Source organism: Pyrus communis, chromosome 12, assembly GCF_041283825.1.
Source record: "Pyrus communis isolate YQ-2024b chromosome 12, ASM4128382v1, whole genome shotgun sequence".
Lineage (NCBI taxonomy): Eukaryota > Viridiplantae > Streptophyta > Magnoliopsida > Rosales > Rosaceae > Pyrus > Pyrus communis.
Window position 1 is genome coordinate 5,196,413 of NC_142576.1, and position 12,117 is coordinate 5,208,529.

General features: G+C 38.4%; 1 protein-coding gene across 8 annotated transcripts; it reads left to right on the top strand.

The window, feature by feature from the left end:
- The first annotated feature begins 369 nt into the window (after positions 1-369).
- On the top strand, positions 370-11,378 carry LOC137745269 (regulatory-associated protein of TOR 1). Of its 8 annotated transcripts, XM_088681727.1 has the most exons (25): positions 370-810; positions 2,169-2,271; positions 2,763-2,845; positions 2,933-3,091; positions 3,180-3,296; positions 3,420-3,577; positions 3,788-3,942; positions 4,057-4,201; positions 4,284-4,362; positions 4,510-4,611; positions 5,116-5,199; positions 5,300-5,407; positions 5,789-6,142; positions 6,228-6,411; positions 6,655-7,215; positions 7,452-7,772; positions 7,880-8,003; positions 8,434-8,564; positions 8,666-8,811; positions 8,934-9,035; positions 9,183-9,268; positions 9,582-9,666; positions 9,754-10,212; positions 10,295-10,447; positions 10,633-11,378. In XM_088681727.1, the coding sequence occupies exons 1-23, from the start codon at positions 550-552 to the stop codon at positions 10,090-10,092; spliced, it is 3,987 nt and encodes a 1,328-aa protein (XP_088537853.1). In that variant the 5' UTR covers positions 370-549; the 3' UTR covers positions 10,093-10,212; positions 10,295-10,447; positions 10,633-11,378. The 8 variants fall into 8 exon arrangements, with proteins under 8 accessions (XP_088537853.1, XP_088537850.1, XP_088537851.1 ...); XM_088681724.1 differs by having other exon boundaries at positions 9,754-10,447; XM_088681725.1 differs by having other exon boundaries at positions 9,754-10,447; positions 10,666-11,378.
- The last annotated feature ends 739 nt before the right edge of the window (positions 11,379-12,117 follow it).

A 12,117-nucleotide genomic window follows, 5' to 3' on the forward strand; every position in this document is an offset into this window, starting at 1 on the left:
GTACTTATTCGAATGCTGCACTGCATGTTTGTTGTGTATCGTGGATGGCTCAGTTTATGCAGCAATTTGACCTCGATGCATCGCAGCAATCCATGAATTAAATTAACTTCACAGCAGATTATGTACAAAATTAAGAGAGTTGTACATCCCCAAATGTAATGTTATTTAGTTGGAAATTGGAACTTTGCACGTTTTGAAAAAAAATACTTTTAAATTAAAAATTAGTTAAATTATTCGTAAACGTATGTGTCAATATCAGAACTAAGTTTAAAATTCTTAGAATTTGAGGTTAACTATTCAAACTTCGCGCGAGCTGAAGGGAAAGTATTTTTAAATTAAAATTAGTTGAGTCATCCATAACGTATGCATCACGATCTGAAAGGAAAGTATTTTTAAATTAAAATTAGTTGAGTCATCCATAACGTATGCATCAATATTGGAAATAAGCCTTAAATTCTTAGAATTTGAGGTAAACCATTCAATGGGGCTTTATGCTTCTCTGTATATGCTCTGAGGGTTTTCGATTTGAATGGCATTGGGGGGGATTTGATGGCCTCCCGGTTTTCGCAATCCTCGGTGGTGGTGGTCTCCAGCCAGTTGGACGACTGCGCCTCCAGCCACGATGACGGAGATTTGAGCTCGCAGAGAAGGGAATCAGAAACTGCCAGTAGTAGCTATGGAAATGCCACCGCTACCACCGTCACAAGCTTGGCCTACTTGCCCCAAACCACTGTATTGTGTGAACTTCGGCACAATGCTTTCGAGGCTTGCGTGCCCACCGGACCATCGGAATGGCGGCCTAAAGACCGAGTAAGCCCCTTTTTTCAGTACATGCTCTTCGTATTTCTGAAACTGAAATCTGTAGATAAAATCCCAGCAATTCAAATTAAAGTTGTTATGAAAAATTGTTAATTTGTTTATGTAAAAATCAGGTATTTGTATTGTGGCTAGGAAGTTTTAACATTCCCTCGCTAATTTTGTTCTTTTGAATTTGTAATCATCACATACTTTGGTGGTACAACCCAACAACTTGGTTTTGAATTTGGTTTCGATCAATGGGTTGTTTGAATAATTCCATTTTTAGTTTGATAGGAAAGAAAAGTTTGTCAATTTCTCATATTTAGGTTTCGATCAATGGGAAGTGACTTTCACACTCCCAGATTTCTCCTTCTGCACTCCTCAACAAAAAACCAAAGTGTATACGTCATGTGGTCTCGAAGAAAGTGATAACTGAACAATTCTTAAAAAGGAGTAATCACTCAAGAAACCACCTTGTACGCAATTCATTTTCCAGTCATATCCGGCTGGAAGCTGCTGATTGTAAGGACAGGTTTTTCTTTTTCCTGCCCTCTTAATGGCCAGGTTCCTTTCAGCTGGCTATTACCACTAGTTTTTGTTGCTGTGTGATCCATTCAAACCTCCCACAGATACGTGACATTTTCTTTTTGCAATTTGTTACAGAAGGATGTGTGGCTATCCTGAGAATTTAAACCACCATTACTTGTGTGATGTATCACATGACAGGCAGAATTAGTACAATGGTTGGTGAACTTTGATTCGAGAAAAATGATTTTGTACGGTTTTGGAATGTCTATGATCAATCCCATGTTCTTGACTCTATTATTGAGACTAATAAAGGACACAACTTCTGCTTTTATCTTTGTTTCCAAATTTTCACTGCGCAAACCATTAGAAATTTTGAAGACTTTTCTTATGCAGTTTTACCAGTGATCATAAGTTGGTTAGGGTTAGTAATGGAAGTCACACAGATAGCCTAGGTGCCCCTTGCGGTCTAGCCTGTGGGTGACTTTGGTGGTACTGTCAATGTTGGTTGAACTATTATCTGAGGAAAACCTGATCTTTATATAGGATTTTAGAATTTAGACACTAATTTCTGTTGTAGAATTGCTAATTTAGGTTTTTTGTTATGAACTTTCAACCCTATTCTTGAACGACGGCATTGAAGGAATTCTTAAATATAACTGTTTCCTTTAAAAAATACAGCTACAATATTCTTTCCGGGGATGGCCAAAGCTTAAAGTAATTCTTACTCGGAGCTATTCGATTTGTTGATCTTAGTTTCTTGTTTTTGTTCCGACTGAAGACGCTCACAATATTGTACTCGTTAATTTGTGCTTATTTTGGTTTAACTTTCAACTTCTTTGCAGATGAAGACGGGATGTGTAGCTCTGGTATTATGTTTAAACATTAGCGTTGATCCGCCCGATGTAATTAAGATATCTCCCTGTGCCAGAATGGAGTGCTGGATAGGTGCTTTTACACTGCTGATTTTTACTCTTGCTTTAGTTTGTTGGTAGTGTATTGGTTATTAATTCTGTTCTTTAACCGTTTGGGTTGTCTTATTGAGTTTCTTACTTGTTGGACTTGGTGTTGAGTGCGTGAGTTCTAGATTCTCTAATTCATTTTCAATACCAAAGCACCCTTGGCATGCTATGGCTAATAATTCTACAGTCCATGACGTAAAAGATTGATTTAAGTTTCACTAAATATGACATATTCCTTAGTGGAGTTTGAATTGATCTTTTGTTAAAATCTTCTTGTACCCATTATTAAATATAATGGTAAATACATGTTGCCAAGAGGGAATGATACACAGTTGTGGGGTCTACAAGCATTATAACTTAGACACAACCAAACACTTTTACTTTTATTATCCCTTTGGCAACGTAATGTTTTTGGATATTATATTTTTTTTGTTTGTCAAGTTTACCATGCTGTTAACATTTTTATTCTGTGTTCAGATCCATTTGCTATGGCTCCACAAAAAGCTCTTGAAACAATTGGTAAAACCTTGAGTCAACAGTACGAAAGGTGGCAACCAAGGGTGAGACAGTTTTTGTTTACTTTGTGCATGCTGTTAATTTTGTTGTCTAAAATTAACTTTTAATTTTGTTTGATAATATGCAACCAGGCTCGCTACAAGGTTCAGCTTGATCCTACAGTAGAAGAAGTGAAGAAACTTTGTAATACATGCCGCAAATATACCAAGTCTGAGAGAGTTCTTTTCCATTATAATGGACATGGTGTACCCAAGCCAACTGCTAATGGTGAAATTTGGCTCTTTAATAAGGTTTTTACCAATTTGAAGCCTGCTGTTTTGTTCCTTACTATCTTTAAATAATGTTTTGTAGTTCTGATTTAGTTTTTATTGGGTGCAGAGTTATACACAGTATATCCCCTTGCCAATTAGTGACCTCGATTCCTGGTTGAAGACACCTTCAATATATGTGTTTGATTGTTCTGCTGCTGGGCTGATAGTCAATTCTTTCGTTAAGGTATCCTACAGTGCAGTTATGAATGTTTATGTAAATTTGATATTTTAGGTTTCCAAGATGTCTGAACTGGTATTATTATTTCGTATAGACTTCAATGTAATAGTTGGATTTTTTTTTGGTTAGCTTTATGATTGGGGTGGCTCTAGCTCATCTGGATCTGCAAGGGATTGTATCCTGCTAGCGGCTTGTGAAGCACATGAGACTCTTCCACAGAGTGCTGAATTTCCTGCTGATGTGTTTACTTCTTGCCTCACAACTCCCATCAAGACGGCATTAAGATGGTGAAGCTTGTTCTCCTTGTTTTGTTACAAGAAGTGATTATTGGTCTTAAGTTTTGTCTACTGTTAGGAGTTGTACTTCATCCACTAGGCTGTTTGTACAATTACTGTCATTGATTATAATTTCTCATGCTTTCACTTTTTGTTTCTCTCTTTGTTATGTTCTAGTGTTCTATATGTTTCTACTTATTGGATTGTTATGTATTCTCTCAGGTTCTGCACACGATCATTACTTCATGAGTCTCTTGATTATTCGCTAATAGATAAAATCCCTGGCTGTCAAAATGACCGGAAAACGCTTTTGGGCGAGTTGAATTGGATTTTTACTGCGGTCACTGATATGATTGCATGGAATGTTCTCCCTCACGGTAGTTTTTTTTTTCTTTTCTGCTGTACCGTTATCTAATGTTTTTGAACTGGATGTTCATTTATGTCTGCTTTGGTGACAGTACATCGATGTAATACTCAGTTCTGTGTTGCAGATCTTTTCCAGAGACTGTTCAGACAAGACCTGCTAGTTGCCAGCCTTTTTCGTAATTTTTTACTTGCTGAGCGAATTATGCGATCTGCAAATTGCTCTCCGATCTCTCACCCACAGTTGCCTCCAACCCATCAGCATCATATGTGGTACTAAAGGAAAGAATTTTTCAGTCATGCTTCATATGTTGGTTAAATCAATTGTCACCTCTTTTGCTTATGCTAACTGCAGGGATGCATGGGACATGGCTGCTGAGATATGCCTTTCTCAGCTTCCAGTATTGGTTGAGGATCCTAATGCGGAGTTCCAGGTGTGCTTCTGGGTTCTTTTTATGCAAGTTTGTTGCATTTTTTATTTTATGCAGTTAGGTTCCTCACAGTGTTATGTGGAATTAGATATTTGTATAACCTTCCTGTTTTGTATTTTTGGGGCATGCCTGACATTCACTTTATTCAAGCCAAGCCCATTTTTCACTGAGCAGTTGACTGCTTTTGAGGTATGGCTTGACCATGGGTCTGAAAACAAGAAACCACCAGAGCAATTGCCTATTGTTCTTCAGGTATGATATTATACTTATCACTTTTTAGTTTGGTACTAAAGCATTCTGGGATATAGGTATTATGTATGCTTTCTTTCTTTATATCATGTCTAATTGATTTTGTTTTTAAAGTTGGCTGAAAATAGTAATCTTGAGGTCGTTTGTATCCTGTTTGAGACAATTGATATAAAGTTCCTTAATTAGGTGTATTTGGTAACAGTACCTTATTCGTAAACCCAGCTGTGAAATAACTGGGAAAAATTACATGGTAGTCCTAGGGAGTATTGGTTGAGTTCATTTCTATTGAGATGATAACAGAGTAGTGCCATAGACTGTAAGTTGTGGTGGTGTAATTTGGCTTGAAGAGCGGTTCTACTTTTCTTCGTTATGTTGATTCAACTTGCTGGTTTGTTATTCATTCACGTATCATTGTATTAAGTTCATTCTCTGCGCTTTTTTTTTTCTTTTTTTTTTTTCTTCTTCTGTTTCTTAATAATCCCTGACTGAATAACATCTGTATTTAAGGTATTACGCAGTCAATGCCACCGATTTCGAGCTCTGGTTCTTCTTGGAAGATTCCTTGATATGGGACCCTGGGCTGTAGATCTGGTATGTGTTGTCATTTGAAAATGTTCTGTCTTGTTATCTCTATGTTGGTTGAGAGCAATATTTTGATGTTCTTTAAAAATTTCACATTTCTGTTTTCTAGGGCTTGTCTGTTGGGATTTTTCCGTATGTTCTGAAGCTGTTGCAAACGACACCTGAACTACGACAAATTCTTGTATTTATATGGACAAAAATTCTTGCTCTTGATAAGGCATGCCTAGATTACTGCAGCACATTCTTTCTCCAGATGTTTATAATTGCTATCATTGTGACATGCTCTTAATAAGAATTTGGTACTGTCATATACTATCTTGATAACTGCTTCTAATCTTAGAATTTGGTACTGTTACATACTATCTTAATACCTGCTTCTAATCTTAGGCATCAATGTCTCCATATCAAAACTCTTTGTCACCGACAATTTGTGAAGCATGTGCTTCTTTGCTTTATTCCTGATGGGTCATGAACTTAAGATCTATTTTCAATCCATTTTTTTGTTTATAAGTTCCCTTCTGGTGCCATATGCCTGCCCCTTTCAGTTCCTCAGTACCACAGTAGTAATCACACATTTTTTTTTTTTTGGTGGAATCAGTCATGTCAGGTTGATCTAGTGAAGGATGGGGGTCATACATATTTCATTAGGTTTCTTGATAGTATGGAAGCATATCCAGAACAGCGTACAATGGCTGCTTTTGTTTTAGCTGTAATTGTCGATGGGCATAGACATGGGCAGGAGGCTTGTATTGAAGCAGGTTTGATACATGTTTGCTTGAAGCACCTTCAGGGTCCAACTCTAAATGATACACAGACAGAACCACTATTTCTTCAGTGGCTTTGCCTCTGTCTGGGAAAGCTGTGGGAGGATTTTACAGAGGCCCAAATACTTGGTTTGCAGGCAGATGCCCCTGCAATATGTGCTCCTCTACTTTCTGAGCCCCAACCAGAGGTAAACTTTGACTATATAGACTCTATTTTTAACCAATGACATTTTTGGGCTATGTAACCTAGTCACTGAGATTGTTCTATTTCAGGTTAGAGCTTCTGCTGTTTTCGCACTGGGTACCCTGCTTGATGTGGGTTCAGGCTCATGTAGAGATGGCGTTTGTGGAGAAGAAGAATACGATGAAAAGATTAGAGCTGAAATTAGTATTGTTAGAAGTCTATTAAGTGTTGCTTCAGATGGCAGCCCTCTGGTCAGGGCTGAAGTTGCTGTTGGTATGTGATTAGCCATCTGATAATCAATTAAACATACTCGTTTGGTTGGAATTTTATTGCTTTTGGGTAATAAATATGCACTAGATTTTCTGTCACCAGTACATACCCTAGTGTTCTTTCCTTTCCTTCTTTCCCCTCATTCAAAACAACAGAGGGATTGTTTTACGGGGCCCTGAGATTTAATTGATCATCAAGAGATTTCTTGTAGGAAGTTGATTTGAGTAAACTTTATCTTCTTTACAGCACTGGGACGCTTTGCCTTTGGCCACAACAGGCACCTCAAGTCAATAGCTGCTGCATATTGGAAACCACAATCTAATTCCTTCCCCTCTTTGGCTCATATTAAAGGTAGTGTTGTTTCATCTCAAATTGATCCACTGTTGAGAGGGACCAATGATAACTCATTGGGTCGAGATGGGAGAGTCTCCACCAGCAGCCCTCTAGCGAGTTCTGGAATTATGCATGGATCACCGTTGTCTGACGATTCATCTCATCATTCTGATTCTGGAATATTAAATGATGGTGTGAGCAATGGTGTTGTCAACCACTCAACACCTAAACCCCTGGACAATGCAATGTATTCGCAGTGTGTATTGGCTATGTGTACCTTAGCCAAGGATCCATCTCCATGCATTGCAAGCCTTGGTAGGCGGGTTTTGGCCATTATAGGGATTGAACAAGTGGTGGCCAAACCCGTAAAGCCCACTGGTAACAGTGTTCGACCTGGTGAATCCATTACAGCAACTCCAACTCCCAGTTTTGGTGGATTAGCTCGGTCTTCTTCATGGTTAGATATGAATGGAGGTAACGATACGAGAATTACTTACTTTTTCTCCCAGTCATTGTCCTTTTTATTTATTGCAGGTTCTAACATTAGTATATTAAAACATCAATGGAGCTGGGGGGTAAAAAATATCTTGGAAGTTATTCTTTAACCTGACATTGAGCTCCATTTGATTTTGGTGATGTATGGTATTGCTAGTTAGTTTAATCTATCTATGCACTTCTAGTCTCTTTGTTTAGCAACCGATTTTTGACAGGTCACATGCCATTCCGAACTCCTCCTGTCAGCCCTCCTCGGCCAAATCACTTAGCTGGAATACGGAGAGTATGCTCTTTAGACTTCAGGCCTCATCTAATGAGTCCAGATTCTGGATTAGCGGATCCACTTTTAGGTTTTGGGGGAACTTCTGGAACCTCGGAACGCAGTTTTCTTCCTCAATCAACCATCTACAATTGGAGTTGCGGGCACTTTTCCAAGCCACTTCTCATTGTGGCAGATGACAGTAAAGAAGTACTAAGTAGAAGAGAGGAGAGAGAAAAATTTGCCTTGGAGCACATTGCTAAATGCCAGCACTTTTGTTGGTTTTCTTCTCTAATTCTTCCTTTTGCTATTTATCTTTTAGTTTTGTTTATCATTATATAGGCTTTTTTGTGGAATTAATGTATCTTCCATGTTTGTGGTCAGCTGTGAGCAAGCTTAATAATGAAATTGCTAGCTGGGACACCAAGTTTGAGACGGGTACAAAAACAATCTTGCTGAAACCATTTTCTCCTATTGTGGTCGCTGCAAACGAGAATGAGCAAATCAGGTGTGTAGGTTATCACTTTTTTAAAATTTCACCTTTTAATATTTATGTAATGTGTGGGTAATATTCATTCTATGTTTTCTTTATTCGTCACGATAAACTTTCATAGACAGAAACAGCTGTAATTGAAATAGTATCATATGAAATTGTCTTTTTCTTCAGTTGTTTAGTTTAGTTTTGTACGATTATTAATAGGTATCCTTTTAATATATGCATCAATATTTGATGAATGATGGAGGGTTGCTACCTTGTTTGAAAAATGAAATGGCCTCTCTTTGTCAAACTATGAGGTTTTGTTTGGGTTTTGGGTAACTATTGGGTGCATATGTATTCTTGTATGAGTGAATTTGGTTCATATTGCTAAGATTTATTGATTACCCTCAGTCTTTGACTATGTAGTCATGTTTATGTTTTGGTGGTTATTTCTTCATAGGGTGTGGAATTACCAAGAGCAGGAGGCTACCCTTCTCAACAGCTTCAATAATCATGATTTTCCTGACAAAGGAATCTCCAAGCTCTGCCTTGTCAATGAGCTTGATGACAGCTTGCTTCTTGCTGCTTCAAGTAATATTCTATACTACTGAAAAACTAGCTTCTTCATCAGGAAGGGCGCTATCATTGAACCTTTCTAAATAAGTTGCACCTTTTTGCGGTCATATAATTAGGTGATGGAAACATTCGAATTTGGAAAGATTACACTTTGAAGGGTCAACAGAGGCTTGTCACCGCATTTTCTTCAACTCAAGGTCATAAACCTGGGGTGCGAAGTTTGAATGCTGTTGTGGATTGGCAACAACAATCTGGATATCTGGTACTTCCTCTCTTTAAGATGTAATACGTTAGGGCTATAGGACAAGTTCTGTTTCATTTTGTGATTCTTGTTCTTTGTTGTGAATAATGTTTTGATTACTTCTGCATTGCTTCATTTGCTAGTATGCTTCTGGTGAACTATCACCCATTATGCTTTGGGATCTGGATAAAGAGCAGCTTATTAATTCTATTCCTTCTTCATCAGATTGTAGCATCTCAGCACTGGTGAGTATTTACCACCTCAACTTACATTCGACATCTGAATTTACAGCTGTTTTTTAATCAATTTACAGACGTATGGATTTGGCTATTGATTTTGCATTCTAGAAAATGAATGGTTTAATAATGACTGATTCCTGCATTGTCTGTTAGTCTGCTTCTCAAGTTCACAGGGGTCACTTTGCAGCTGGTTTTGTAGATGGTTCTGTCAGACTTTATGATGTGCGAACTCCTGAAATGTAAGCTCTTCATGTCTCCTGTGGCAAATATATGACTTATGTTCTTTGCGAAAGTGTTGCAACTAACTGCAAATGATAAGTGACAAATAGTTAAATTTGCAGACCTAGATGTACAGTTTCTTCATGTCTGGTGCTGTCACTGTACATTTGTCCCTCCATAAGTAAACAACAAACGTAAACAATAAACAAACGTATTAGTATGCTACTGCGTTTGAGTTCAGCTCCTCACTAACCTTGGATTTCTTAATGTGGTGCTGATTATTTGCTAAGCTAGTGTTTTGTGCTGTTTTACTTGTGTGTTTGTAAATCTTAGGCTTGTCTGTTCAACCCAGCCACACACTCAGAAGGTGGAAAGAGTTGTGGGGATCGGCTTTCAACCCGGACTTGATCCTTCCAAGGTAAGTGGAGAGACCCTTGTTTGATATTGTTTCTGAAGTTATTCTGATAGAAAGTGAAACTTACATGAAATTCTCATCTTCATCCAGATTGTAAGTGCATCTCAAGCTGGTGACATTCAGTTCCTTGATATCAGAAACGACAGGGATGCCTACCTCACGATTGAAGCTCACAGGGGTTCACTGACTGCTTTAGCTGTTCATAGGCATGCCCCACTCATTGCCAGTGGCTCAGCCAAACAGCTCATGAAAGTCTTCAGTTTGGAGGGTGAACAATTAGGCACAATAAGATACTACCCTTACTTTATGGCCCAAAAGATTGGTCCTGTTAGTTCCCTAGCCTTCCATCCCTACGAAGTGCTGCTTGCAGCTGGTGCTGCAGATGCTTTTGCATCCATTTATGCTGATGACAACTCTCAAGCTAGATGAAAATTCTAATTGCAATCTTGCTGTTGCTGATCACTCGGTGCATCTGGGCCGTCATGATATAATATTCCACTGCCCCAATTCTTCTTTGACGTCAATGGGTGCATCTGGAAGCATTGGCAGGTGACGATTTGGTGGTGTTGATAATTAGGTTGTAGACTGGGTGTCATGACATAATCTCATTAAGCAACGCATATGATGGCAGCGCTGATGGCACCATGGGGGCTACTGCCTAGGCCAATTGGGATTTTATCAGTATCTCGACTTCTGGTGATGGTTGCTTACGTAGTTATTGGTGATCGTGAGCTGAAGACATCTGCAGAGGCCGAAACTGTACATGCAATGGACAAGATGAAAGGTTCGTGTTAAGCTCTTCAATTCTCAATTCGTGCTTTGATGCTAACTCATCTGCAAATTTATCTTTACTTTGTTTTTCCTTTTATTATTGAGATCAGGGAGTCGTGATTGGCAAAGGTCTTTTTTTCTACTATCTTAGCAATCATAACAAACTGGTGACTGACATGTAATTTCAAACATTTCTAGCAACTGTGTTGCTTTTGTTTTTCCTGGCTGCAGATTTTCTTGCGGATACAATGGACTACACGATGTCGAAAATTTGAAGGCTCAAATCTAATTGTAGATATAGAGTGTCTAATTATCATTCACCAATCGGTCTAAGTAACGATTGTTTGGGTGGATATTTAATGTTGGGCTTATTGCAGATGAAGGCCCAAGAACGTGAAAAGTAGAAGGAGAATTGGGCTCACACAGTTGGCAGCCCATGAAGAATTGAAAATCATTTTTTTCCCCAAGAAATAGGCAGCAAGCCTATGTGAAGTGACAAGTGACAGAGGGCAGCTCACCCCCAGCAAAAAAGTATTTTTCCATGACATGGATAGGTAAATAACAAAAGTAGATGGTGACTCACCATACTCTGGAATCTATCACCAAAAGGGGAGGCTTGGACGATCGGGCTAGAAGGTCTATAAAAGTAGTTAGGGATGCAAACAGAAGGGCTCTCAACCAATCAATCAAATAACATTCAACTCTGCACTCTAATAGCAAGAAACCAGAAAGTTTTAGTTTGTTCAACCTTTACTCCTGTGCTGTAGTATCAAATCTCTTTAGGTAAACTCGGTTTATGTTCCATTTTCTAGGACTTCAATCCCTGTAAAACACAAAGAGAATGGTTGCAAGAAGATGAACCTTGCCTGACAAGGTTGTGATCTTGCTCGAGTCTCTTTTGTTTGTACTTACCTAAAATAGATATGTCGTTTTTGCATCTTTCATTGGATCCTACATCATTTTCAATTGCCTTCATTCAAAGTTTCATCTAAGATTAATCTTGCTAAACTAATTAATCTAGCTTCTTTATTGTTAGTCTAAAACTGTAACTAAAGAAATAACTGGATGGGTCTTGGACTCCCTTTAATTAGACATATGATATTATGAGTAAAGTCCTTGTTTACAAGGCAAGAAAAAAGAACTTTGACAGACTTAACCCATTTGTGAACAATCTAATCGAACTAAAAAGTCGAAGTAACTTGTGGCGCAATTAATCAATCCATTTAATAACTGAAAAGAACAATATGTTATACAGAAATAACAATGGTACGCTCAGATTCATATTAGTTTTGATCACGAGCCTCAAGCCTAACCAAGACCCCATAAAGGCACCATTCAAACTAATAACAAACTCATATTGCAGTACACAAAGCAGCAAACCTTGTCTGACAGGCAGGACCCAAGGGAATTGTGCGAGGAACAAATCTTGCCCGAACTTAATTTTGGCACGTTTGGTGGGGCACATTTTGTAATATTGTTTGCCAAGACGAATGAAGGATCGAACATTCAAGTGGAAGGTAGCATTTGGGCAACCTCTTTGCATGCCAAAAGTAGATATGACGAATCATCCATAGGATTTTCCTTCACCACACAGCCCCAAGATCATAGAGAGCTTGACCTATTATGAGAATTGGGTGGAAAGTTCACTAATGAAGATTTGCAAGCCACCATGATACAAGTACT

Bases quoted from the DNA above. Each gene is read 5' to 3' on its own strand.
- LOC137745269 (XM_068485187.2), top strand. From the start codon at position 550: ATGGCCTCCCGGTTTTCGCAATCCTCGGTGGTGGTGGTCTCCAGCCAG. The intron at 4,202-4,283 runs GTACTAAAGGAA...TGCTAACTGCAG, and splicing joins ACCCATCAGCATCATATGTG to GGATGCATGGGACATGGCTG. The intron at 7,216-7,451 runs GTAACGATACGA...GATTTTTGACAG, and splicing joins ATGGTTAGATATGAATGGAG to GTCACATGCCATTCCGAACT.